At 51.1% G+C, this 26,464-nt stretch overlaps 14 protein-coding genes across 14 annotated transcripts; 8 read left to right on the top strand and 6 right to left on the bottom strand.

The window, feature by feature from the left end:
• Positions 1-17: 17 nt before the first annotated feature.
• On the bottom strand, positions 18-1,108 carry BDQ94DRAFT_182048 (amidohydrolase 2; the record flags this gene model as incomplete). Its single annotated transcript, XM_026774044.1, has 3 exons — positions 18-491; positions 550-1,016; positions 1,062-1,108. The coding sequence occupies 3 exons, from the start codon at positions 1,106-1,108 to the stop codon at positions 40-42; spliced, it is 966 nt and encodes a 321-aa protein (XP_026622781.1). The 3' UTR covers positions 18-39.
• Positions 1,109-1,413: 305 nt separating this feature from the next.
• Positions 1,414-2,586, top strand: BDQ94DRAFT_161774 (mitochondrial carrier domain-containing protein; the record flags this gene model as incomplete). The annotated part of the gene is made up of 5 exons (XM_026769436.1): positions 1,414-1,525; positions 1,572-1,612; positions 1,683-1,778; positions 1,839-2,309; positions 2,362-2,586. The coding sequence occupies 5 exons, from the start codon at positions 1,414-1,416 to the stop codon at positions 2,584-2,586; spliced, it is 945 nt and encodes a 314-aa protein (XP_026622780.1).
• A 2,709-nt stretch (positions 2,587-5,295) lies between these two features.
• Positions 5,296-7,848, top strand: BDQ94DRAFT_182046 (OPT family oligopeptide transporter; the record flags this gene model as incomplete). Its single annotated transcript, XM_026774043.1, has 5 exons — positions 5,296-5,570; positions 5,629-5,896; positions 5,952-6,341; positions 6,400-7,680; positions 7,729-7,848. The coding sequence occupies 5 exons, from the start codon at positions 5,296-5,298 to the stop codon at positions 7,846-7,848; spliced, it is 2,334 nt and encodes a 777-aa protein (XP_026622779.1).
• Positions 7,849-8,577: 729 nt separating this feature from the next.
• Positions 8,578-9,636, top strand: BDQ94DRAFT_182044 (NAD(P)-binding protein; the record flags this gene model as incomplete). Its single annotated transcript, XM_026774042.1, has 2 exons — positions 8,578-8,988; positions 9,046-9,636. The coding sequence occupies exons 1-2, from the start codon at positions 8,599-8,601 to the stop codon at positions 9,634-9,636; spliced, it is 981 nt and encodes a 326-aa protein (XP_026622778.1). The 5' UTR covers positions 8,578-8,598.
• A 735-nt stretch (positions 9,637-10,371) lies between these two features.
• Positions 10,372-12,163, top strand: BDQ94DRAFT_182041 (glycoside hydrolase family 27 protein; the record flags this gene model as incomplete). The annotated part of the gene is made up of 7 exons (XM_026774041.1): positions 10,372-10,440; positions 10,500-10,632; positions 10,684-10,824; positions 10,887-10,976; positions 11,035-11,337; positions 11,424-11,608; positions 11,697-12,163. 7 exons carry the CDS (start codon positions 10,372-10,374, stop codon positions 12,105-12,107), a joined length of 1,332 nt encoding a protein of 443 aa, XP_026622777.1. The 3' UTR covers positions 12,108-12,163.
• BDQ94DRAFT_149826 (F-box domain protein) lies at positions 12,148-13,902 on the bottom strand (the record flags this gene model as incomplete). The annotated part of the gene is made up of 2 exons (XM_026767463.1): positions 12,148-13,545; positions 13,598-13,902. The coding sequence occupies 2 exons, from the start codon at positions 13,900-13,902 to the stop codon at positions 12,219-12,221; spliced, it is 1,632 nt and encodes a 543-aa protein (XP_026622776.1). The 3' UTR covers positions 12,148-12,218.
• Positions 13,903-14,628, bottom strand: BDQ94DRAFT_149825 (uncharacterized protein). The gene has a single exon (XM_026767462.1). The coding sequence runs from the start codon at positions 14,126-14,128 to the stop codon at positions 13,964-13,966; it is 165 nt and encodes a 54-aa protein (XP_026622775.1). The 5' UTR covers positions 14,129-14,628; the 3' UTR covers positions 13,903-13,963.
• Positions 14,629-14,668: 40 nt separating this feature from the next.
• Positions 14,669-16,052, top strand: BDQ94DRAFT_149823 (GFA family protein). The gene is made up of 3 exons (XM_026767461.1): positions 14,669-15,202; positions 15,274-15,526; positions 15,583-16,052. The coding sequence occupies exons 1-3, from the start codon at positions 14,839-14,841 to the stop codon at positions 15,695-15,697; spliced, it is 732 nt and encodes a 243-aa protein (XP_026622774.1). The 5' UTR covers positions 14,669-14,838; the 3' UTR covers positions 15,698-16,052.
• A 200-nt stretch (positions 16,053-16,252) lies between these two features.
• Positions 16,253-18,170, top strand: BDQ94DRAFT_173512 (UPF0047 domain protein; the record flags this gene model as incomplete). Its single annotated transcript, XM_026772179.1, has 5 exons — positions 16,253-16,695; positions 16,758-17,085; positions 17,137-17,229; positions 17,648-17,941; positions 18,012-18,170. 5 exons carry the CDS (start codon positions 16,253-16,255, stop codon positions 18,168-18,170), a joined length of 1,317 nt encoding a protein of 438 aa, XP_026622773.1.
• A 153-nt stretch (positions 18,171-18,323) lies between these two features.
• BDQ94DRAFT_149819 (zinc-finger domain-containing protein) lies at positions 18,324-19,321 on the bottom strand. Its single transcript, XM_026767460.1, has 3 exons — positions 18,876-19,321; positions 18,588-18,755; positions 18,324-18,537 (listed from the first exon to the last, which is right to left on the bottom strand). Exons 1-3 carry the CDS (start codon positions 19,221-19,223, stop codon positions 18,409-18,411), a joined length of 645 nt encoding a protein of 214 aa, XP_026622772.1. The 5' UTR covers positions 19,224-19,321; the 3' UTR covers positions 18,324-18,408.
• Positions 19,322-19,531: 210 nt separating this feature from the next.
• On the top strand, positions 19,532-20,275 carry BDQ94DRAFT_173510 (uncharacterized protein; the record flags this gene model as incomplete). The annotated part of the gene is made up of 3 exons (XM_026772178.1): positions 19,532-19,600; positions 19,668-20,057; positions 20,108-20,275. 3 exons carry the CDS (start codon positions 19,532-19,534, stop codon positions 20,273-20,275), a joined length of 627 nt encoding a protein of 208 aa, XP_026622771.1.
• An 81-nt stretch (positions 20,276-20,356) lies between these two features.
• BDQ94DRAFT_173509 (uncharacterized protein) lies at positions 20,357-21,096 on the bottom strand (the record flags this gene model as incomplete). Its single annotated transcript, XM_026772177.1, has 2 exons — positions 20,357-20,835; positions 20,880-21,096. The coding sequence occupies 2 exons, from the start codon at positions 21,094-21,096 to the stop codon at positions 20,357-20,359; spliced, it is 696 nt and encodes a 231-aa protein (XP_026622770.1).
• A 96-nt stretch (positions 21,097-21,192) lies between these two features.
• On the bottom strand, positions 21,193-22,548 carry BDQ94DRAFT_149814 (putative dephospho-CoA kinase). Its single transcript, XM_026767459.1, has one exon. The coding sequence runs from the start codon at positions 22,343-22,345 to the stop codon at positions 21,518-21,520; it is 828 nt and encodes a 275-aa protein (XP_026622769.1). The 5' UTR covers positions 22,346-22,548; the 3' UTR covers positions 21,193-21,517.
• An 835-nt stretch (positions 22,549-23,383) lies between these two features.
• BDQ94DRAFT_149813 (uncharacterized protein) lies at positions 23,384-23,728 on the top strand. The gene has a single exon (XM_026767458.1). The coding sequence runs from the start codon at positions 23,410-23,412 to the stop codon at positions 23,680-23,682; it is 273 nt and encodes a 90-aa protein (XP_026622768.1). The 5' UTR covers positions 23,384-23,409; the 3' UTR covers positions 23,683-23,728.
• The last annotated feature ends 2,736 nt before the right edge of the window (positions 23,729-26,464 follow it).

Below are 26,464 nucleotides of genomic sequence, written 5' to 3'. Positions count from 1 at the left end.
CTCTGTTCAGTGATGCGGTTTGGTAAAAAGAGGAACTGCTCAATCCATATACAGCTGGCCTGGGTTATCCACCATCATCTTCCAGTAGGCATCATCTCCCATCCAGTCATGCAATCTTTGGAGGATTGCATGGTTGTCGATCGTCCTGAACGGTTCTTTGTTTTCTATTGAGTGTTTAACCCGGTCATGTCCATCGCCCGTGTGCGGCCAATCGCTCCCCCAAATAATCTGATTAGAAATCTCGCTGGCCATTACTTGAACGATCGGCTGCAGGTCATCAAAAGTCGAGGCTAAGCAACTTGACATACGATATAACCCAGAAACCTTTACATAGACGATCGATTGTTTCGCTAATGATAGGAGGGAGCGAAATCCCGGTTGGGACGTTGGCGTCGACTGTAAATCAGAAGGCAGCTTGGATGCGCCACGCATGCCACCGAGATGGTCTGCAATAACCCGTACGGGAAGCTCACGAACAGCATCATACAGGACTGTAGCATATCAGTGATGAAAGTTGTGGTACACTGTCATTAGTAGATCAGTACTCACGGTCCCATGTCCACCCTGGAACGAACAACTGGATCGCCCAGCCGGGAAGATGGCGTATGCGGTCTGCAGTATGATTCAGAATAGCTACTAAATGCGTAATGTCGACTTCTTTCCCATCTGCTTGGAAGTTTAATCGAACACCTCGCACTCCAAGGGCGTGCAAGTCGCTTAATTGCGCATCGGTAGTAGAGTCAAAATCTAACACTGCAATTCCGAACGAGCTTATGCCTCGGTCCTTCAATTCACGCAGGCAATGCATCATAACCGAACAGTCATTCTTGTAAGGTGATGGCTGAACCAACACCAGGGTAGTGTTTTTGTAGTCCCTTGTAAGACTCTGATTCAATGCTAGTAACTTTTGCAACGGCGCGTCCTCCGGAGTGTATGCTCGCCCGGCCGCATATGGGCCAAGCTTGGGATCGAAGACGTGTACATGTGTGTCAAATGACTCTTTTGAGAGAAGAAATCTAGGTGGGTTAGCTTGAACAGCTATATTTGCTGGATGTACCTACGGTGTATTGGAGCGCCTTTCATGGGTAGCTAGAGCTTGTGACAGCATTGTGTAGGTAACCCGTTGGTAAACCATAAATCATGGTAGGCATCCACGCGAAAGACTTAGCTTTGATATTAACATCACAAGTTACTGCACCCTAGCGCTGCACTTCCTGCGCATCTCCTCCATTGGCATTAATGGTATGTGGTCGAGCCCGGCGGCACCCCTCCTTCGGGAAAGCCGATACACCCGAGGTTTGGCATCGGGTGCATCCGATGAGCATCACAATGGTCGGTCAATCATTAGAGCATTAATTCCAGCAATTGATTCGGCAAAATGCGGTCTTATTCAGGAGACATAACACTCGAAACATGTCCCAAGTAGTAGCTACGGACACGCCGACTTTGCAAGGCGCTGCCGAGCAAAAGCGCCCCATCCCCTATCGGAACTTGGCGGTCGGCGCGTTGATGAACATCTTCCAAGGTAGTGAGGATCTCTAGCTGCCAAGTACCATTCTAACTTTGGCCAGTTACTTCTCTTGGTCAGCCACTAGAAGTAATCAAGACCCATGTATGTTGAACTTCCACTCGAGATTGTATCACATTGTCCTCAAATAACTTTCGACCACTTACCCTTGTAGTTGGCAGCAAACCGGCAAGACACATTGCGGGATGCATTCCAGAAGACTTGGTCCCGCGGACGATTTCTTGCTTTTTATCAGGGGCTAATACCGTGGGTACGTGATTTGTTCATTCCTGAACCAACATCCAGACACCCGTCGTACTAATTCTCACAGGCTTGGCTGGAAGCCTCCACCAAAGGCGCCATTCTGATAGTGACATCAAGTGAGATCGAGTACTATGCTAGAGCAAAGTTCAATGCATCACCTACTGTCTGCGGAGTCCTGGGTGGAATTGGCGGCGGTGTTGCTCAATCTTATCTGACAATGGGAATGACGACATGCATGAAAACAGTCGAAGTGACCCGCTCCAAGATGAGTGTTGGGGGTGCCAAAGTACCGGGAGCGCTAGAAATGTTCTTTCAAATACTTCGCGAAAAGGGAATTCGAGGAGTGAACAAAGGTGTTAACGCCGTCGCGCTACGACAGGTCACGGGTTGGTCTTCTCGGATTGGTATTTCCCGTTTTGCCGAAGAAAGCATCCGCAAGGTCAATGGCAAGGCGAAGGACGAGAAGCTTAAGTTTGGGGAGAAAATCCTGGCATCCACGATCGGTGGCGCATTGAGCTGCTGGAACCAGCCATTCGAAGTAGGTGTTCCTGAGATGGGCAAGTGAGGGCTTGTGGTTGCTGACTCTACAGGTGCTGCGCGTGGAAATGCAATCTATGAAGAATGACCCTGCCCGGCCAACTTCTCCGACAATTCTGTCCACTTTCAAGTATATCCTTGCGACGACCGGAGTTAAGGGCCTATTTCGCGGCGTGGTTCCTCGCATCGGGGTTGCGGCGTGGGCTACGATCTGTATGGTAGGATTCGGGGATACCGTTAAGGAGATTTTTAATCGCAGACAAATCACGGCAAATTGAAGATGAGAACGCGAGATATCTGGTACACATATAAAATCCAATTTTTATTTCTATAATGGCGACATTGGTGGGAGGATAACCCAGGACTAGTCATCTGAAAATATACAATGGCATTAGTAGTCGGCGGCCATCGTTTCACTTTCCTCATCCCATTATTACTATCTTCCCCATAGACTTTGCATGGCTTGCTGTTGCACTTATGCTTACTATCCATGGATTGTTGTCAATACCAAGAAAGACCCCATTATTACATTGTCAACATGATCATAAATTTCGGATCCACACCGAGGATATCACCCAATGAGTTGCGCTTTTGTCTTCCCGTCCCGAGTGCGTTCTTTAGATGATGAAGTTAATAATTGATTGCTTGAATTGGTGGACTTTCAACAAGAACACTGCAAACGAATGCCTCTCTAGGGGGTTTGTAAGGCTGATGCAAGGAACAATGAATATGGCGAGATAAGGAAACTCGCGGAATCACGCGGATACCAAGCTTTCTTTTCCCCTCGTCTTTATGCAAATTAAATTAATTCTCCGCCGATGAGGTGTAGTGCGTTCATGACGGGCCTATAATCTTGATCTCTCATTTAGTGTCATGCTATCTGTAAGGTAACGATGGTACTGGCTCTGTCAATGTCTCTGTGGGTAGTGCACTAATCTCCAGCTCAGCTGCATGGTCATGAGAATGAGGGGTGTCAGTGCGAATTCATCTGAGGAACGGTGAGAAATCGATGCACTACAGACAAGGGGATCATGTGGTCCATACAAGCAGCAGGTAAGATGCCCAGGCGCTTGAGCTCTCACTCTTCCAACATTTCTGGAAATTCTCTCATCTGCAACGGCGCCACTCAAAGCGCTTCCTGAGAGTTATTCCATCCAAACTAATCTTACAAAGACCAATGCGCATACATCCAAAACGCCATGCTCTGCGCTCATGCAACTATCAGACGCATTTACAAAGTAGGCGGTCAAATATCTGGCCATGCACGGACTGATTTTTGCAGGTCGATTCTGGCCACTCAATCTAAAAGTACCCCAATTTGGACAAAGATGAGCGCATTCTAAGCAGCAAGCATTTCCACTGGAATAACACCTCCACGAGTCCCACTCGACTAGCTGATATAGTGCCACTCGGTGGTGTTTGCCACACGCATGAAAGAGGGGTTCGAGGAAACGACGCCGATTAGAGGTCAACTACACATCACACTCGAAAGCTTGTCTACAATTATCCGACTACGAACTACCAATGGTTTCTTGCAACGTTATAACGGTACCGTGATTTATCACTGGTCATGTACCGCCGAGTCGAATAAATATATCCGTTGTTGACACTCCACCACTCGAACACCAATTGAATGCTCGTTTTAGGCCTTGAACGGTTACCCATTGCGGAAGGTCATCCATGATGAAGGTATTAGTCCACCCCATGGAGGCCTGCCTCCAGGCATACTAGATCGTATCTGATAGCGAACAAAACCGCGCAGGCCGTGGGAAACCGAAGATCACACCGTGTGCTTATCTCTATGGGTGCGTGCCTCGTTGAAATTATTCGGTGTCGTACATCGGATTAGTGTCTGGTCTAATGCGCCTCCCAACCTCGCCATCTCCTGAGTCTAGACTCCGTGGGGATACCTGCCCATGATGATTTGACCTCGATGTTGTGATACCCGGTTCTTAGGCCTGTCACCAACCCCCTCGAGCGCTTAGGTCCGTGATTCATTCAATACATATATGCTGTGCATAGGGGTGTTGCGCTCGCCCGGGTCAATGCTTCGGAGATGCGATGGAGCTCCGGCGCAAGGTGGACTTAGTTCTTGTGCCACCTCCTCGTCGGCCTGATAGAGGCGAAGTCAAATACAACCACTTACGAATCGCCAATTCCGAATAGCACGAATAATGTGCCGCTGTGTATCACCATTTAATTATCCTCGCGATAAGATTCCCGTTAGTGGTGTGCGCCTTCGCGAAATGATTGGTTGCTTCTCAAAACAGTGTGCCGCCGTGCCATGGTGGCCCTTCATGGACTTATGCCCCCGCAGATGGTTATCAGACTCGCCTCGGGAATACTGAGCGGCCACGTGTAGCACCGCCAATGAGATTATCCCCATATCTCATCCACGTCCATAATGTATCGCATCGGGACATTTTCGCCAACCATTGAAGACAAAATGCGAGAAGCCAATTGTATTTTTGATACCGGCGCACTGGCATCCTTATGGACTCCATTCTACCCTGCCACAACATTTCTATCCCTCATGATACGATGTAGCACACCTAAAGACCGGATTCCCGGCACATCGTTCGCAATGTCTCTAGACGATGGCGAACTAGAGGCATCATATTACTAGCCATTTACATAACGGCGTACGCGATAAGACATTAGGAGGAGCACCGGGCAATTTAATTTATCACCAACGAAGCGGGGAAGTGTATTTTGCCGTCGCTTATGGTGTAGTCCAGCCAGTACTTTCATTAGCAGACTGAGCAGGATCTGCTCTCATTGGAACCATTTAGCAAGTCGTTATCATTCTCCTTCAAGCACACAGGCCCTTATCCGGTATTCCGGTTTCTGGCCGTCATACCTCGAGATAACGGGGTGTAGTGGTGCTCGGGATGGGGTCGAACGCAGCGAACAATATATATAAGGCCACACCAGGCCACAGATATAATGAAACAATGCGATCGTCCCGTCCTTAAACCAATACCAGCATGGCGGACGAGGTCACTGACAGTCCCGTCTCCACCCCCATGGAGGAGGTGAATGAAAAGAAGGACGACTTGCTGGTCAAGGAGACTGCAGACATCCACGATGTGGAAGTCGCCCCGGGCTTTGTCGCGGAGGCGGACCTCAAGGGAGATTACAAAGATCTTCCCATCGGAGAGGGTATTGTCCCTGACGATAACGACGAGTTCATCGATCCTCGTCTGAAGGACTATCCCATTCCTTTGGTGGCTAAGACGGTAGATCTTCGCAATGACCCGACGTAAGCTTCTCGTTTTATTCCCAATGTTGATCGCATCGCTAATATCCAACCTGCGTAGTGAACCGATCCTAACCTTTCGATTCTGGGTTCTATCTACCTTCTGGGTCCTTGTCGGCTGCGCACTTTCCACCTTTTACTACTTCAAGCCATACTACAACACAATTACCAGTTATGCCATCCAGTTGCTATCCTGGGGCATGGGTGATGCCATGGCTCGGTATTTACCCACGAGGCAATTCAGCTTCTTTGGATGGAAGTGGTCGATGAATCCAGGTCCTTGGAACGCTAAGGAGCATGCACTTATTGTTGTGGCCTACTGGGGTAGTGTGAGTGACTTCTCCTTCGCGGTGATAGAGCGCTTATCAAGCTGACAAGAAACAGTGCTACACGGCTATCGGAATGGGACCCTTGTCTGCCATCGAACTCTACTACGGTGAAAAGCTCAACGCTGGGTGGTCCATGTTCTTCTTGTTGGCCTCCCAGATGATCGGATATGGCTTCGCGGGTCTCTTCCGTGATATCCTGGTTCGACCCCCGAAGATGTATTATCCCGGAGTGTTGCCCAACGTGGCACTGTTCAATGCGATGCATCGCAACCCATCCGTAACTAAGAAAGCCCTCAAGTACTTTGCCATCATCGCATCTATCACCTTTGTGTATGAGTGGCTCCCGGAGCTCATTTTTCCTCTTCTGGGCTCTCTTCCTTTGATTTGTTGGTTTGGCCATGGCAACTGGAAAGCCTTTATCCTGGGCTCGGGTACCTACGGATTTGTCTGTTCCCATCTTCATACCTGCAAAGTCAAAGTTGGCTGCTAACTTCTGAGAATAGGGTATTTTGGACTTGTCGCTTGATTGGAACTATATCACCTTCATGTATCCATACTATACACCGCTCTGGTCTAGTATGAACCAGTGTATCTTCGTCATTTTCTGTATCTGGATACTCTACCCCGCCATCTACTTTACCAACACCATGAACGCACAGAACTTTGCACCAATGGACACAGATACCTACACCGCCAATGGCAGCACCTACGATGTTTCGGCCATTGTTGGCTCCAACTTGGAGGTTAACCGCACTGCGCTGGCTGAGTACGGATCCCCTTACTGGGCCCCATCATATGTGTTTTACTGGTTCTGGACCTTCGCCGCCCTTACAGCGTCTATGACCTACGCAATCCTGTGGTACGGTAAATCAGGCTGGGAGGATTTCAAGAACGCCTGGAACAATAAGCGCAGCGACTATGATGATCCCTACCTCAAGCTCATGTCCTTCCAAAAGCGGGTACCCCACTGGTGGTATCTTAGTCTGCTTGGAATATGTGCAGTGATCGCTATTGCTCAGGGCTACGAAGGGAACATGAAGCTTTCCGCGTGGGGCCTCATCGTTATCTGTCTATTTTCTTTTGTCTTCACCTGGCCGAACGGCATTCTGTGGGCAGTGGCCAACACGCAGGTCGGAATGGGCTCGTTCAGTGATTTACTGGCGGGTGCCATGTTCCCTGGGAAGCCGACTGCCGTGCTTTCAGCCTATACCTACGGCTACTGTGTTTTAGAGCAGAACCTCAACCTCATTTCTGACTATAAGTTCGGGTTCTACATGAAGATTCCCGAGCGAGAGATGTTCTGGGGCCAGGTCTGGGGCACCCTGCTCGGTCCATTCATCAATTACGGCTTCATGCAATTGATTGTTGACCGGGAACGGCCTTTTTTGATTGGCCAGCGGAGCTCAGAGGCGTGGGACGCTGTGCAAACCCGTACTTACTACTCTAACTCCATCATCTGGGGCATCCTGGGTCCTAAGGAGTTCTTCGGTGAACGCTACCCGTGGGTGTACTATTCTTTCCTCGTGGGTGCCGGGGCTGTCTTTGTTACCTGGCTTGTGCAGAAGTGGAAGCCCCGCTGGAACCTGGAGCATTGGTTCAACCCTACGTTGATGTTCTACGGGGGCACGCTGTTTCCGATGTACCCGACTACTAACTTCTTCATGTCTTTCTTGGCCTGCATTCTATTCATGGGTATCCTTCCTCGGTATTTCCCTGTCTGGTGGAGAAAGTACAACTATTTGACAGGTGTTGGTCTGGATTGTGGAACGCAGCTGATGACTTTGGTATGTTGTCTTTGATGCCTTTCGTTGTGCTGTGCTAACTGACTGCAGGTCTGCATCTTCATTATCAACCTGCCCAACCTGTCGTTCCCCTCGTGGTGGGGCAATGATCCTAATGCGACTGATCGGTGCTTTCCTCCGGCCGATCTGCCTCCGTATGCACTGAACTGATGACTGTGACGTGTCAGCGTTGGTCCGATGATGAGTGAATGTTTGCTTACATGTGCGATATTTGCAACGTACGATTCGTATTTCTATCTGCGGGACTATGTCTGTTATCCACTCCTGTTCAGGAATCATGCCCCTTCCTTGTATATACACACACCCCTCTGCGAGGTTATGATTTTCTGGAGAGCACTGTATGTAGCACATGCACAATTACATGAGTATTCCCCTGCTTCCGTAACTTAAAGGGGCCATGGAAAGCTATTTTAAGCTTCACCCTGTGCCCGTTCATTGTGAGCAAGCTTCCGGGACGAGCAGAATGATACACTACACTGATGTTCACAAGGACCAGAATCTAAGATCTGAGCCTGCTTTACTTGAGGTAGTACTGACGGGGTGATCAGGTAGTAATTTGCGACTAAATCTGCCTCTAGTCTGTGGGGGTTTCGATGCCCTCCGGTCAGCCATAGCCATACTATGTTGGCAAGAGACAACGACCATCTCGAGCCAGAACGCGCACAACTAACAAGGCCTAAAAATTTAAACTCACAACAAAGTGCATATTATCAATTAAATTGTTATTGAGCCAGTTCCAGAGCAAGAAGAATTCCAAGAGATACGGAACCCACTGGAGAGCATACCTACCCATGACGTAATCGTCAGGTCCATATATAAACATCAGCAGACCAGAGACAAATCAATCATACAGTCAGACATCGAAGCATTGGATATATTCTATACTTCCTCAGCATCAGCATGAAAATCGTCCTGCTCGGCTCAACCGGCCAAATCGGCCAATCCATCCTCCGCGCCCTCCTCACCAAGACCTTCCACCAAGCCGTGCAACTAATTGCTCCGCAGTCCGAATCCACTGCCCGCTCTATAAACAAGAAATTTACAGCAGAGCAACAAGGCCGTCTGACCACAGAATCAGTGGACCTCCTATCCTGCAGCGCAGACGACCTCGTCCCGTATCTCGCCAATGTCGAGATCATCATCAGCGCCTTGAACGGCAAAGCGCTGCAAGCACAATCAAAACTTCAAGATGCCGGTGCAAAGGCAGGGGTAAAGAGATTCTATCCTAGTGAATATGGCATGCATCATGTCTATCGGCCGCCGGGAGATGAAGTTGGGTATCTTCATCCGGTATTTCCACACTAGATGTATCAATATATGCACCAGATACTAATAATGTAATTGCAGATGTGGACCACCAAATCCGCCGCCAACGAAGCCTGTCTACACCACCCCGCCATAAAATCAGGCTCTATGACATACACCCTCATTGGCTGCGGCGACTTTTACAACCAATCCCGCGAAGAAACCTGGTGTCCATGGACAAATCCCAAGGCATCTGAATACACGCTGCATATCCTCGGGGATGCGGATGCTACTATTGACTTTACGCACATCGATGATCTAGGGGATTTTATCGTCGAGACGATAAAGCATCCGGAGCGATCGGAGAACCGCACGCTGAACTTTGTGAGTGATCGTATCTCGTATAATGAGATTGCGAGGTTATTGGAGAAATATTCTAGAAAGGAAGTGAAAAAGACAGTATATCCAATGAGTCTTATGGATGATGTATGGAAGGATAAGGAGAAGGTGCCGGCGGAAGTGAGAGGGAAAGGAGCGTTTCCGGATGATTTTTGGATTCTGGTCAAGGGGATGCAAGGGGCTGGGAGGTTTTGGAGACCACCGGGGGAGGTGCATAATGGGGAGTTTGAGATGGAGGGGAGGACTTTTGAGTGGTATTTGAGGGGTTTGTTTGGGGGAGAGTATGAGGTATGATGGTTGGGTTTGGAGACATGTGGTAGATTGTATGGCTGCGATGTCAGTTCTAGAGCAGGCTTACTTTCTGCAGGCTATATTGGTGATAGTGGCTAGCCCGAATAAGTCACCGGTTAATGTATGTACTTGAGTAGCTGCCATGTCCATCTTTGCCTGTTTCAGTGCGTCATCGTACGATCAAGCATTATGAAGCTTTCGGGGGAAAGTCGCTTAATATGCGTGGCAATGACCCGAAGATGGTTCAACCTCAATCGCAGTATACTTCCAAAAACATATCAAGAGACAGTATATGATAGTAGTTTCTCTCGACTAAATAACGACAAAGTACGCCTACTATTATCCATCTAGTTACCAAATGATTGTGGTAATTGTCTCTCAACCCCGCAGTTCCACGTAAGTTCAGTCAAACATCATCGCTACAGCCAATATAACTTGCATCAACCTGCAGCAACGCTATTCCCAATGCAACACGGAACATCAAGTCCGCTAACGTGCAATTGACAGTGCCACATCAATATCCTGCCATGTCTGCATTTCTTCCTAATAGCCTAGTTCGGACAGACCCAAGTCCCGGCACTATTGGCCTCGCCTGCAGATCTTACCCGGACCTGCAGATGTATTATTGCTGGTTCCCCGCACGAGCAGCTCAGCTATATAGGTCATGTTCTGCTCACTCTTTTCGTTCACCGTCACTGCCCATCTGTCTAAATATCCATTGGAAGCAATTGAGAAAAGATGCGGTGGCTTCTCACCTCGTCCGCACTGTTAGTGCCAGCCGCAGCCCTGGTTCGGCCTGATGGCGTGGTATGTTGCTTGCATTCCTACCATGTCTAGCACTCAACTAACAAGGTCATTAATTGTAGGGTCGTACTCCTGCCCTTGGCTGGAACTCATGGAACGCATACAGCTGCGACATTGATGCCGACAAGATCGTGACTGCCGCCAACGAGGTGGTCAATCTGGGGTTGAAGGACCTGGGTTATGAGTATATCAACAGTATGCCTTCTCTCTTTCACAACAATCGAACCACATTGCTAATTAGAATAGTCGACGACTGCTGGTCCGTCAAATCCGGCCGCAACACCTCCACCAAACGCATCATCCCCGACCCAGATAAATTCCCCAGTGGCATCTCCGGCGTCGCAGACCAAGTGCACGCTTTGGGATTGAAGCTGGGAATCTACAGCAGTCAGTACTTACCACACCCCCAACCCCTAAGCAATCAGCCCACTAACCAAAGTAATATGAAGGCGCCGGCCTCACCACCTGCGCCGGCTACCCCGCCAGTCTAGGCTATGAGGAAATCGACGCGCAATCCTTTGCCGAATGGGGGATTGACTGTATGCCTCCCACAAGTCCCCAATACCCTCTAACCCAAGCGTGCTAACGAAAGTATAGACCTAAAATACGACAACTGCGGCGTCCCCACCAACCTCACAGACCAATACACCTACTGCGTCCCCGACAGCACCGACGGCTCCAACTTCCCCAACGGCACCTGCGTGAACCTCACGGACGCCGCACCCCAGGGGTACGACTGGGCCACCTCCACCACGGCGAAACGGTACCAGCGCATGCGCGATGCCCTGCTCAGTGTGAATAGGACGATCCTGTACTCGCTATGTGACTGGGGCCAGGCGGATGTTAATGCCTGGGGAAATGCAACGGGAAATAGTTGGCGCATGTCAGGCGATATCACGGGTATGCTCCCTATGTCCCTTCAACTTCAAAGATTCCATGATAAAAGTATCTTGAGGATGATACTAATAAAAAGTACATCAATACAGCAACCTGGTCCCGCATCGCCGAAATCGCCAACGAAAACAGCTTCCTCATGAACTACGCCAACTTCTGGGGCTATCCGGACCCGGACATGCTGGAAGTGGGCAATGGGAATCTGACACTTCCGGAGAATAGAGCGCATTTTGCCCTTTGGGCGATGATGAAGGCGCCGTTGATTATTGGGACGCCTGTATGCCCTCTTCCCTACCCCTACTCCACCTTATATCTATCCCCCCTTTCCTGCAATGACGACGTGCTAATATCAATGGGGGATGTAGTTGGATTCAATCGATACCTCCCACCTCACTATCCTCTCCAACAAACCCCTGCTCACCTTCCACCAAGACGCTGTGATCGGTCGTCCTGCGTACCCGTATAAATGGGGATATAATCCCGATTGGACGTTTGATCCGGAGCATCCGGCGGAGTATTGGTCTGGACCGACTTCTTCTGGGGAGGTGTTTGTGTTGATGTTGAATTCGGAGGGGGGGGTCAAGACTCGCTCGGCGGTTTGGGAGGAGGTGCCTGAGTTGAAGGACAGAGGTGCTAAGAAGAATTCGAAGGAGAAGAAGGGGTTTAAGGTGACGGATGCGTGGACTGGCAAGGATCTGGGGTGTGTCAAGGATAAGTATGAGGTGAAGTTGCAGGCGCATGATGTCGCGGTTTTGGTGGTGGGAGGGGAATGTTAGGAAAAAGATTTTTTTTCTTTCTAGTATTGAGGTTGGGATGGTCGTAGTTACTAGCCTCGGAAATGAAGGGATGGATGTCATTATCATTATATTGCTCCAATCGCTATGCTGCTACCTCCACAAATCTTGTCGGCTCTCTCGTCGCCATCCCCCGCTGCTCTTCGGTCGTCCGTCGTCCACTGGCACTGCCAGGAACCCCCCAAACCCATTGCCCACTAGCACGCTCTTGCGTGCGTCTCCGCCCCACGACCGGCTGAGCTGCGCGTCGTGGAAGCTCACCGGTCGTGTTGTGCTATCGCGCCGTCCTCGTGTTGAAGGCGGCTCGTACGGCGTAAAGTTCCATTCTAGCTCGTCTAACCCCTTGCTGTACACGTTCAGCGGCTGTGAGATTCCTCCGCTGAAGAACTGCGGTCCGCTCTCGCCACCGCCGAATAGTCGCGGTGGTGGTGCCAGCAGCAGTGTCTCTGGGAAGCTGGCGTCGCGGACGTACAGGTCACGCAGTCCTGGCAGGCAGTTCGACATGAGCGAAGAGATCAGGTACGTGTAGTAGGACGCTGCTACTGGCGGCAGACCGTACGACCCCGCCGGCGAGGTGATTTCGAAGTGTAGGAGTTGCAGCGACCGGGAGGACAGCGGCGGCACCCGGTCGGCCGGGAAGGACCGCGTCACGTCCTGAATGACTGACAGGGCGTGTAGCTGCGGCGCAGCGGATAGGATCTGGTGCAGAGTGGATGAGAGCACTCCTGTCGCAGACAGCGTCAAATACTGTAGCACCTTACGGTTCAAAGGCAGGGAGAGAACGCCGGCAAGCCCGCTTGCTGTGACGTTCGGGGTATCGCGAAGGGTCAGCCGCTGGACGGCTGGGAAAGGAGGCAGGGTGTCGGAGAGGTCAAATGCCGAGTCGTCCAGCCACGGCAGGTCGTCGAGGGTCAGATCGCGAAGCTTGGGAAACGAGGCCAGCCCCATGCGAAGAAGCCGCGGCTCAATGTGCAATCGAGAGAGTTCCAGCACCTCCAGATTCTGCCAAAGACGGGCTTCTGGCAGCTGCGAGAAGCTACCCTCCGCGCCGTGTCGGTAGGTCATGCGACGCAAATCCGGACACCGTCCGATAAGCTCCTGCTTCAAGGCCAGACACGACGCGTCGTCGCTGTATATTCCCGCCGGCAGGTCAACGTAGCGGATGTTGGGCGTCACGGAGATGGTGCGCGCAATCTCCGCCTTGCTGGCCTCGCGTGTCATGTATGGCATCCGTAGGGAGAGCACCATGCGCCCCAGGTCTCGCGAATCTCGGACAGTCTGCATGAACAACTGCAATCGTACTTGTGGGGCATCGATAGCTTCGCCGTTGCGGTCGAAGAAGGAATGGCGTTTTCGTTTGGCGGCAAGTTGGACCTCGAGCTCGCAGTAGTGGACGGCGTCGATGCGGACGTGAGCGTATCTAGGGTCATCGATCAGCAGGGAAAGAGGAATTATGAACAAAAGAAACTCACAGCAAAGCCCGAGCCTCTAAGTACCACCGTTTACAGACCACAGCACAATGTGCCAGGTCGCGCATATCACAGAGCATGCAGCCATCCTCTGTCATCGATTCCTCGGAGGTGTCATAGCTCGAATCGATGGTGTGCGGACATACATAGGTGAAGATGCGCGCCAGTAGCGGTCGGGGAAGCCTCTTCGTGATGTCGAGGCCGGAGGTGTGGTGGGAGTCAACGCAGAGGTGGTCGTAGGAGGTGGCCACATTCCCCGCGCGGCTATGGCTCTTGGACCGCCTGCGAAGCCGGCTCAGTAAACCCATGGTGGTGAGCAGACAAGCGGCATGGACGGTTGCAACGGACTGGAGGGAACGAGGAGCGAACTTAAAGGAGGATAAAGCGGTGGAACAAAGAGACCGTTAGGGGCCAGGAGAAGGCAGCGTGGGAAGGATGCAAAGGCGAGTGAATAATCAACAGCGCGGTGGTGATTGGTGTCGGGAAAGCTGTGTGATGTGAAGTCGCTGCATGAACCCGCAGTTCGTTCCCCATTCCAGCGCGTCGCTGGTCAAAGCCGAGGCCGAGCACCGTTTTGAAACGCTTGATTGGCAATTGGCGCAGGTCTCATCACACCAGCAAGCGAGATGAGGGGAGACATGTCCCCCAGTTGGTTCAGATAGGGGGGGCAGGCGGGTGTTTCATGTTTGCCTCAGGGACTGCCTGGTGGTTGGCAGATTGCCCCAGAGGGTCTCGGCGGAAATTGAACCCCGTTCAACTACCGACGCCAGTGGCTGCAGCAGGGCTGAAGTGAACCACATAATGGTTGGAAAAGGTTGAAGTGTCTTTCAATTCAATGTAGCCTCAGACTTAGACTTAAGACTCAAAACTCATATTGGAAGGGAGATTCTCGCGCGGTCCTCGACGCGTGACCCCAAAGAGTTGCCACTAACCCGATGGGGTCTTCAGCAATCCTCCTTCATCAACTGTCTATACTCTATAGACGATCACAAATTATAGTACCACTGCCACACAATGTTAACGGAGAAGTGCATCATAATTCAAATTAAGCTTATCCAGAACAGTCTGATCCATCGCCGTCTTCTGGCCACCCACGAAACAGGGCCCGTCAACTACATCGCCATGACATCATGTCCAACAACCAGCCCTCAGGAGAATAAATAGACATCATGCAGCAACCAAGCCGATTCACCTGGTACACTGCCAGGTTAGACCATCTCTACTGTGTATAGTTTCCCCTGGCTATGCGACTTAGACTCTTCCTCTGCCACACCAGACCCCTGCCACGCCGAACGCCACCCTCCCTCGTCAACCGCATTAGCTTCATTCATTTCCAGCCCACGGCAGCTAAAATGGCAAACAAGTCTCAATACGGAGGCGATCCTTTCCCCGATGTGGGCGCTACCTATCCATCTCAGAACAACCATTCCAAATCCGACGAAGACGACTGGAAAAAGCGTCCTCCCTACAGCATTCGCTCCCCTGAGGAATTCGGGCCTGTCAAATGGCGTGGGAAATGCCAGTGCGGCCAGGTGACTTATCAATTAAGCCGGGACCGACCATTGAAGGCTAAATTCTGCCACTGTCGGGGCTGTCAAGTGACGCATGGTATGTCTGCCGTGCCGTGTTGGTTACTTACGAGGTAGTCTACCAGGGGTTGAAACATGCTGACTGTGTAGGCGCGCCGTTCCAATGGGCGGCCATCTTTCAAAAATCTGATCTCGCTTTTACGAAGGGGGCTGAAGGCTTGTCGTTCTATTCCTCCACGAATGGTACCCAGGAGTATAAGCTTCCCACTAAGGTGTATTGTTCCTTCTGTCGGACTCCTATCATGGATGAGGGACGGAATGTCTGCTTGATGTTTCCGCAGGCCATTGAGAGTGCTGATCATGATGAACATCGGCAGCACTGGCGCGAAGCTTTTGAAATAGAGTAAGTGGCCCGTAAAGTGCCGACAGAGATTGCATGATGCTTATGAAGTCGTGTAGTTGCCATATTTTCTACGGCAAGCGAGTTTTGGATATTCCGGATGGGAAGCCCAAGTGGTCGGGAATTGATGAGCAAAGCGATCTCTTGGATGATGAAGGCCGGAAGAAGGAATGACTGGATGGAATACATCGTAGTTTCCGGAGCCGGATGTAGATATCCACGCGGTTTTGTATTTTTAGCTGTCACGAAGTACGAGCAATGATTTAGGTTCAGCCTTACCATAAGTCACCGAGCAGATGATACTATCATCAGGCCAATAAAATCGACTATATTAAGAATGTGTTCCTAAGTCCCCGTCCGGCTCTAAACCAGGGTGATCGACAGGGCTAGAGAACACCAAGCAGTCATCACTGAGCATGTGAGAGCCGGGGAAACTGGCAACCATCCAGCTGCAGTGGCCACGAGGTGCAGCTATGCCTTCGGACTGGCCAGCAGCTGACAAATTCTAAGTTAATCCAGTGCATATCCCTGACAACTGCACGATGCCATTTTCATCGGTCACTCCGGGTTGTCAAGTAGGCACCAGGTTCATCCGCGAGACCTGGAGTACAGGGCGGGGTCAGCCAGCCAGCCGTGGCAGGTGGCATCGCGACAATAGAATATAATATGCCGCGGTGCCTTTATAGATGATCTCCACAGTAAGCCTGTTTGCCGGAAAAGAAGTGCGCAATGTGGTTAAAAAGCAAATACATCGTGGTGGCTCTTCTTGCCGCACCGGCGGCAGCCGTCACACCGATATCCAACGATGAAATGACCAACTTCCTCAGCCAAGGCGCTGTAGAGCTCGCTACCCGGTATGCGCCTCTCTGGTTCTTTGGCCAGGCAGTGGACCAGCCTCCTTGTTATCCGACCTGGGCTTTCGGAGGCTCACCCAACTCGTCGGACATATACGACGCGGCTCACAAAACACCCGCCGCACCGCAGTGCGAGTATCCAGACGTGGGCTGTGGGTGTCGCAAACCTGGAATAGCGACAGGGAACCCCGGACCCGCATTCCCCATCTACTACACGTTTAAGCAGTGCAATGAGACCGAAGTTCGGGTGGTGTACAACCTGTTCTATGAGAAGGACGGAGCCGAAGTGCTGGACCTGATTGACACGGGCCATGACTAGTAAGATCACCGCGTAAACCAAATCAACATCTTTAAACTGACTGACTGACGCGCTCGACCAGTGACTGGGAACGAGTCATCATCATCCATTCAAGAAATGCGAACAACACCTGGCAGCCCTCTCGTGCGCTCCTTTCAGCCCACAGTGGCTACCATAATCTCGCCTGGGGCAGCATTCATAGCACTCTGACCACAGAGCAAATCAACGCCGGAGATGCTCGAAAGCCCGATGGAGTCAAGAACAATGACCATCCGAAGGTGTACGTGTCGTGGTCGAAGCATGCACATTTCGATACCATAGATACCACCTGGCTCGATCCTCTCAGCCAGTCACTCGATAATGCGTTTCGCAGCAACGACTGGTGGCACTTTGTCGAGCCGAAGTACTATGTACGTATGAGCATCCCCCTTTGTGATGTATAGTAGCTAACGCCCAGCGAGATCCGATCGGATAACTCGACCGCGGCTGGAAAAGCCTTCAACAGTACGGATTGGGGATCAGCGACGAGTAACCCGCCATACGTGCAGGAGAGTGTATGCTCTGCGCCGTAAAGATATGGTATACAATCTAAATGGTAGACATATAGCGTAGACAAGCCAATCGATGAAATAGATGGATGTGCTATAATGAGCCTGTAGTGTTGCAGCGATAAATAATCAACATCGCATCGGGGAACCTGAAAATGACGTCGATGCGGTTCCCCACCAGAAATTCAATCCCTCACTTCAACAACATCACAACAACTTCATCAACAATTCCTTCCTCTTCCCACAAAATAACTGTAAGTCGTTTCCAATATGATACCCACCACTTAGACCAACCCTCCCCCATCCACTACTCTCCCTCTCACCGAACACCCAAATAACCCCCCACCCACCACCAACCCCGCAACCACACCAGACCTCAAAATCACACAAACAGAGAAAGCTAACAAGCAGCCCCCAAACCCAGCAAACCAGTCCCAACACAATGTCCTGGTACCAAAAAACCTTCACTCTGCCTGCCCGCTCGCGCGGCAGCTACCTCATCACCGACCACGTCCTCGAGCAACTCCCCGAGATCAAAAACTACAAGGTCGGCATGCTGAACCTCTTCGTGCAGCACACCAGCTGCGCGCTCTCCTTGAACGAGAACTGGGATGACGATGTGCGCGCTGATATGAGTGATGCGCTGGATCGTATCGCTCCTTATGATAAGAAGGGGAATCTGTATAGGCATTCGGCTGAGGGGGAGGATGACATGCCGGTGCGTTAACCTGACTCTCATTTATTTTTCCAACTATAAGCTGGGAGGGGGATACTGATGGTGTTGGCAGGCTCATATCAAGTCAGCGTTGATTGGCGCTTCGGTTACGATTCCCATCTCCAATGGACGCTTGGCTACGGGTACGTGGCAGGGTATTTGGTACTTGGAGTTCAGGGCCATGAGACACTCCCGGAAGGTAGTTGCTACGATTCAAGGTGAGAAGGCTTGACTTAATGATTGTGGCGGTGGTGGTGGTGGTGAGGGAGTGCGGTTGTGATTGTGAGGCGATTGTGTAGAGTATATGTGTCTGAGTGGTGTAGAGGATGGCGTACGTGTGGATATAGCACAGTATATCCTAGAATATGAAACATTCGATCTAACGACTTCATTGACCTGGTACATCTGTACAACAGCCGTATGGCTAAAGGATAAAAACAAAACATCGTCAACGCCTATAAAATCAATCTTTACCGCTGCTCGAATCCGCCCTCGGTCACGCGCTGGCTCTCGTTCACCTCGGCGGCGTCACCGGTAGGCTCGAGAGGGTAGCTGGTGGCGGGGAGGGACTTGAGGTAGGCACGGTGTTGCTCGTGGGCCTATACATTCTTAGCAGGTATCATGCACAACAGTGCCATGGCAAACATACGAAGGGAAGACCGCAGTAGCCGCAGGTAGCAATCTCGGGCTTGTCGGTGTTGATGAAGACCTTGGGGTGGCCCAGGGGACCGCCACCGCCGTCACAGCTGACGACGCGCTTTTTCGTCCAGCGGACGGGCTGTCTGTGGATGAGCTCAATGGCAGCCAAGGGTTGGGGCTAGGAGATGTCAGCGTAAAAGATCGTGTCTTATGTATCGATGTTGCCGTGATCAAGGTATTGCCGGTTCCACACAACCAATTGACCCGGAACTGAACGGGGAGGTTATTGGCAACGCACCTGCATCTCCATTATCGTCTGCTCGAAGCGAGGACCAACCATGGCCTTCTCCTTGGGCTGCTGGCTGGCAGCCCAGGTAGTAGCCCGGTTGGGAGCCTGGAGGTGACGGAGGCGCTCGCCCGCCTCGGGTTCCTCCCTCAGGGGAGCATCCCAGCCGCCCATGGCGTCAACGGGAGTAGCATTGGTGCCAGAGACATTCGGCTTAGCGGTAGGCGGGGTCGGGTCGTTGGCAGGGATGAAGTTCTCGGAGAGGCGAGGGACGGTGGTCGAGTAGCTGGCCCGGGCGGCGAATCGGGGGGTGAAGGTGGAAGAGAGGGTCGCGACCCGGCTGCGGAAGCAGGGCAACATGCTGGGCAATTGAGGTCCGGAAGGGGACGCGAGAGTAGCTGGCGGATGGAGCGGAGGTGAGGACGAGAGGACTCGGGTTGGAGAGAGATTGGATGAGGTTTCCAGTTTGCGGGAGCTGCTACGCTTGAGCGGCCGGCCAATCGGCGGCGCTCCTTCGGCTGATGCGGTGGGATTCTGCCGCCTGGGAATTTCGGCTTTGCAATCACGGCGATTCTGCTGGCTATCGTTCTTCATTTCTGTATGACCTCGACTTTTGCTTGTTTTTGACGGTTTTTTTGTTTTACATTTGTCTCTTCTACGCATCCATCATGCGGGGCTCTCCTAGCTCTGGCTCCAAGCCAGAGAAGACCATGTCTTCGCGGCTGCTGACCATGAAGGTATGTCTAGCAACATCACAATTTAATTTTCTTTTTCCGTTTCAAGAATAATAAACTAATGTCGTAGTTTATGCAACGCGCTGCTGCCACAAATGCTGCCCGTGAAACATCTCAGCCCGCATCCACCGACGACTCCAAGGTTTCCACTCCCCCGAAACGACAGAGACTGTCTACCGGCCCAGCCGAAAGCCCCGTCGGCACCCCCAAGTCGGATCTCGAGGCGATTTCGGCTGCCCTTGCTGAGGAGGAGGAGAAACGGAAAGAAGCCCTTGCACGTCAGGCTCAAGACTCGGGTGACACAGAATGGGTGCTCGACTATGGTGTGGCGGAGCCAGTTGCTCAGTATGCGCCGCCGCCGTTCATTGTCGCGGATGGCTCGCTGGATGCGGACGACGATGACATAGCGGTCGGTGGCCGACAAGCATACGGAAACTTCAAACGAAAGAAGAAGACTGCGGTTCGTATTCTCACATGATACACTTTAACCATTTTTCTGACATTTCTCAGACTGGCGAAACGGAAGCTGAGTCCGACGATGACGATGTTGATGCAATGATAAAGAAAGAAAGCAACAAGCCACATCGCGTCAAATTGTCGCAACTTACAAGCATCTCCGGTGGAAGACATGCGACGATGGGCGACGATAAAAAACAGAAGAAGCGCAAACATAAATAAAGTACACTTGGACAACCGACATATCTGGAGACAAGTATTGTTCCGGGTCTTGCTCGCCAGAAGATGAGATTCGACATTGCCTTACCAATAAGCCCCGTTATCCCTCGCTTGAGCATAATTATGAGTCTGGTAGGCCTCATATCTTCGGTCGTGGTAGCCCATCACGGGTGAATATGAAGACGGGTGGGCATCGGTACCACTCTTAGGCGCTGTGCCATACCATTGACTTCTGCCAGGATACTTGTCTTTTGATCTATCATAGTCGATGACTGCATTCGTTCTTGGTTCGACTCTGTCGGCAGTAGGACCGTACAGGTATCTGGCAGAATGCGTTGCTGACCTACGGACAGCAGGTTGGTCGTCTGTGTGATTGTATAAGGACATGTTATGCTGTTGGGTAGTCTCCCCTGGCTGACATTGAGCTTGACGATACTCTTCATCTCTTTCTTGGCGTTTCATGAGCTGTCTGCAAGATTCTTGGAGCTGCTCGTGTTTTCTGCGGCGCTCGAGCCAGGCCTCCTTGCCCAGCTCCAATAGCTCAGTCTTGGGAACCAGGTAAACTGCTTCGATCAGCCCGAGCACTTTTAGTACCTACATTACATACCGCGTTTCCGTGGATTGTTCCCAGTGTTGTACTTCTGACGACGGGTCTGAAGGATGGTATTATACTGTCTATCGGAGTGGAATGGCCGATATCCTTGCTGGTAGACGTTGGGAGGAAGCGATGAGCTATCTCCTCGTTGCTCTCGCCTGTGGTATAGCATAGGACCTCGCTCGTCCACTTCCACCCAGTATTCCATTTCATCGAGCCAGAAGCACATTCTTTAAGCGTATTCTAGATACGGGCTATAGTGCCTGATCTAGTCATTACTTGTCAGAATTCATCCAGAGATTTAATGCAACACATTCATACATACCTTCGCATATTATGCACTATCTTGTAAAGTTCTGTAGTCGACCTCTCAAAACCAGATGTTCAGTCAATGGAACCCTGCCGTGCAGTGAGTAGAGGTGAAGGAGAATTCCGCCTCAGTGAAATTGATCATGATGCGAGCGTGGGACTGAACGCCGAGAACCAGCTATACCTCCCTAGGCAGTCACCAGCAGATGTTCCAGACGACGACTAATCAATCCAGCATGATAATATCATTAAGACAAACAATACAGCTTACATCCATCACCTGCACCTGCACCCCAATTCACATCATCAACCCCTACAGCCATAGGCATATCTACCTATACCTACAGCTTCGCCTTCACCTCCCTCTCCCTCTTCTCCCACCCTCTCTTCAACCAGAAATTGACCCCCAAATTCCACATCGCAACCGCAACACCCACCGGCGGCACCAACCACAACATCCAAGCCCACCACTGCGGCGTACTCTTCCTCACCAGCCTCATAGCCCTCTGCACCTCGCCCTCCAACTCCCCCTTATCCCCATCATTCCACACCACCACGCCCCTCGCCGACTTCACACCGCGATACTCCGCCCTCTCCACCTTCCCCTTGACATCCCCCTGACTTCTCACTCGATTCTCCGCGTCCTCCGCCGAAAGATGCGCATCCCTCTTCCTCAACCTCTCCATTTGCACCGTCGGATCCGAAACCCCCACCACCATCACCGTCCCACATAGCAGATCCATCCCGCTCTCAAACAGCAGCGGCACATCCAGGACCACCGCCCAGTGACCGCGCACATAGTAGTATAGCAGCGCTTTGTAGACCTCGCGCCGTACAGCCGGGTGTACGATCTTGTTGAGGATGGCGCGGTCACGCTTGCGGGCTTCAGTGGTGCCGAAGACGCGACGTCCTAGTGCTGGGCGGTTGAGGGGGCGGTTGCTGTCGCTGTCGGATGTGCCATTGGGATTGGATGCTGGGAGGAGGAGATCTGGAGTTGTTGGGCCGAAGTAGTTCACGATGGCTTTGTAGCCTGGGGTGCCGGGCTCGACGACTTTGCGGGCGATAAGGTCGGTGTCGATGATGGGGAGGGAGTAGGGCGCGGCGGAGAGGATGGAGGAGACGGTGGATTTACCGGTCGCGATGGAGCCAGTGAGACCTATTATGAGCATCTTGGTTGATTTATGTGTAGTTGGTAAAATAGATGATACTTTATGGGAGTAAGTGGGAGAGAGAGGAGATGAGTTGGAGAATTGATGGTGATCTGCGGGGAGAGCTGCAACTGGACCGAGGCCAAGATTACCCGCTGGAGTTAACTTTGATTCAAAACAATTGTTTCTGGTCTGTTGTTGATGAACGTTCAGTGCGTCAGAATTATTTCGTGTCTAAGTAGTCTATCGTAAATATTATACAGGAAGATAATTTTTTCCTCTCGTTTCGTAATCCCAATCCCAATCCCAATCCCACGGCAGGGAGCCTCTCTACCTCCACGCTTGGGATATTGTACCTATCATTTCTCATTTTCCTCCCAGCCGATCTGCCGTCTGCCTCGCTTCATCATGAACACAACAGGTAATCGCGCGATATGAATAACAGCCGGAGGTAATTCAAATATTTTCTGGAAGGAAGTGAAGAGTTTCCGGTCCTTTTTTTCCCATCCTCAGGAGTCGGATTGTCCTGCTCCCGAACAGAGTTGAAGCGGTTTCTAGGTGACTGCAGTTTAGTGTTAGTATATTGCGCCCAAGTATATCTATCGAATCCATCTCACCTGGCCGCCCAATCAACCAACTGCAGTTCCGCACTTGTGGCAATTCTTGCCGGGGATGACCCAAACGTCAGTTCCCTCTGAAAGGCATTGGGGACACTTGATTCCAGGCATCTAGTAGTAGTATGTCATTAGCATCGGTCGCAAAGGCTAATCATACACTGTTCGCAACTCACAGGCATGGTGACGGCTTCACAGTAACGTCAACACAAGAAGAAATAAAGGGTATGAAGCTCTCAGCTGGAGGCTCAATTGTGATGTGAAGTAGAATAAATCGACGGAAGGGTATTCAAAGGATTATAGACTAGTTCTTCGACAGAGTTCACCTTGTCTGGGACACGCTTTTTTTCCACTCCATGAACTTAATCTCGTCGGTCCCGAGCATCCCACCTATATATAGCCAAACTGGACTTGTTTGTGTGTCCCTCCCCCCCTCCTCCCCCCCATTACGCCTCCTGGGGCAGGCGACCTATGTTCCCATCGGGAGATCTTCACCTTAGTCTGGACCGATTGATTGGAGACACGACCTGGCCGGACTCAATGCATCCAAAGATCAATCATACATGGACCCTGGTTAGGCAACATGTCATGTCCGCCGCAGCAATTATTCGGATGACTCGGATCTTCCCGTTGATGACTTGCATCTGGGGGTCCCAGCTAAGGGGAACCTCATCCAGGGAGGGTTTCAGCTCTCCTTGCCTTTGTGTGATAGGTACGTGTTGGGCTATACCGAAAATCGTCTAGGTGGGTGGGAAGTGAGTGCTGCATGCCACAAGGGCTGAGATGTGAGCGATAAAGGAAAAAGGAAAGAGAGACGTGAACTATAGCAGCAGAGCAGGGGGGGAGGGGGTGGACAGGGAAAAGGTGACAGAGAAATTCCACCAAATCCCCGAAAGGACCACTCAGCATTTGAGATGCATACAACAGACCGTTTTATGCAAGCTACGACGGGGTCTCGGTAACCGGGCCCTTGCTGTATGTCCTATGGCTAAAAGAGCAAATGGATTATGACTGGTGTTGGGAGGGCGGGAGGATCAATCTCCATCGCAATCCCACCATCCTCCTTAAGCTAGAGGAGTCGTAGTGGGCTCTCAGCACAAAGATCAGCTCAAAATATTACCATATGATGCTAACAATGTATAGGTCACACTCAATCTAAATTGATGCTCGATGCGAGTACGCTACCGAGTTAGCGCCGGCTGCAGCCCGTCTCGCGCATATGGCGGGCTTCAGGACGCAATCCTCGATCTGCACAACCTTCGGCGTTCTCAACAGCCACATTGTATTCTACTATGCATATCCTGACCTTATGTGCTATGTCAGTCTGGCTCCAAACGGGCGTCTGCTAATTACTCATGCAAGAGTTTCGTCTTTGTGCATGGTGTCGTACTCTCAATCAGCCGCAGATTGTTGGCGAAGGAGTGAGAAAATTAAACATTCTAAGGAAAAAATAAAATAAAAATCAAAAATAAAAGTAAATAAAAATAAAAACAAGGGAATTTCATCGTTCACCACGGCTCAACCAATGACGTGATCAGAACCCCTACAGCCTACTAAGGAGGCTGTCCAGCTGAGATCTGATCAGTGACACTCTGGTCCACTTGGAGTCCGGCTGTACGAATTGCCCACCCTCCCATGTGAGTCTGAGGCTGTTCTACATGCCGATTTTTGGTAAGCCCATCTTGTGAAATGGAAACCTCATCCAGTTGGTAGTGGCATCTCGGCTCCTGCATATGAAGTCTTGTTGTTTGTTACTTTCTGTCTGCCTGTCCCCCTCTCCTCTGCTATCGGAGTAAGCACTACTAAGTAGTACTACTGAAGGGAGGGATGGAGTGCCGATGCGCCAATAATCAGGCCGGATCAGTCATTTCCACCACTCAATAACACCACTCAATGTCGAACCCTGTCTTCTGCACAGATCTATACCGATGCTTGGGGTGGTCTATTCATAAGATGTACCAGCGCTGCAAATGCAACGTGCAAGGGCTACCATGGGTACTTTGACTGCGCTTCTACTTTTACTTCTATGAGTCGTTTTTCATTTGCATGCGTGTTATGTATAGATTATTTTATTCTATTTTTATATGTGCTCTATTTTCTGTTTGCCTGATTTTCGCGTTCGTTCTGTTCAAATCTACATCGGAGGTTTGAACACACCCCGACACAAGCGGCCGGTTTCAGGTCGACGATGGGACAGGTAAACGCACAACTCTATCACAGTTCGGTGGATTAACCATCGCCAGACGTTGATCAGTCTATCACTCAGGTCTTGGCCAGGAAGCTCAGACCGACTTACGGCCGGTGATTCGCAGGCAGGAATTGGATACATATAAGCTGTGGAGCCCCTGACCTCGCTTGATGGGCCGAAGCTCGATCCGAATTATGCGGATGGGAATGGCTGATTGGGCAAGGTTATTCTCCGCTGTTTGTCCTCCCCGTCGACCCTGTTTTTTTCGTTTTGAAGCAGCCATGCACCTGGCACAGTCAGACTAATTATTCCACCCCGGGGCCAGTTCATCCCACTCCTTTGCCTTCTTTCGGAGCTTCAAAGTGGCCCCGGACAAAGAGTATGAGTCTAGCGCCAAACTGCCGGTCACGCTAGACCGGTAGTCGCCCCCGAAAATCGTAAATGGACACCCAAAGCAGTGTGATATTCATCGAATGTGACATGTCACACTTAGTAGATACGGGGGAAGGAGAGACCCGCTCCTGTCAAACAACGATGGCTAATCTAAGGAAGATAGTATTATCTATCTATCTCTCGTTTTGGATAGGGATGCTATTTACGGGACTCTACCAGTGAACTCTGTTCGATACTCTCTCCATCCACCTCCCCACCAACCAACCGACCAGTTTCTCTATCCATCAATCTCCGCTCATTCCCATCTTCTCTTCCCCTTTCCCCTCCTCTTTGTTTGCTTGTCCCATTCCCGGATTCTATCCATCCATCAAGCAGGAGTCAGATTTGTCAAACCAATCTGTCCTGCCGCGCCATCATTCCAGACATTGCACAGTTAGGCTGCCATCGTTGGACTCGCATTGCGCTCACCGCAATTTTTTCCACCCCGATAACGCAGGTTAAATTGATGCATTATAGCCCAGCAAATTTCTTCACCGCGCGTATCCACTCCGACTTTGGTCCCCGATATCCCTCATGTATAGTGTTCAGATTGATAAACTCTCGAGCCAATGCATCTTGCATACGGCGCCCTGGGTATGTACATACATATCACCAGAACCGCGCTTACTTTTGTTTTCACAAAGGCGTGGGGCCCAGGTATGTGCATATGTAAGTCCGCCGCTTGCATGGGTCGGGCGGGCTCAAACCTTTGCCAGCCCGCCACAAGTCCAGGGTGGTCGGGGTTTTGCTCAACGACCTGCATTCTCCGACTGGTGATACCTGCACTGAGTCCCAGGGTCCTCGCTGACCGAACCGGCTGGTCTGAACGACAACCATTGAACTGCCTCCCGACTGAGGGAAGCTTTTCTGGCGCGCAATGTGATACTGTCATCATTACTAGTCGTG

This window comes from Aspergillus welwitschiae (assembly GCF_003344945.1).
Source record: "Aspergillus welwitschiae strain CBS 139.54b unplaced genomic scaffold BDQ94scaffold_34, whole genome shotgun sequence".
NCBI classification, from domain to species: domain Eukaryota; kingdom Fungi; phylum Ascomycota; class Eurotiomycetes; order Eurotiales; family Aspergillaceae; genus Aspergillus; species Aspergillus welwitschiae.
This window is presented reverse-complemented; position numbering and strand designations above follow the sequence as displayed.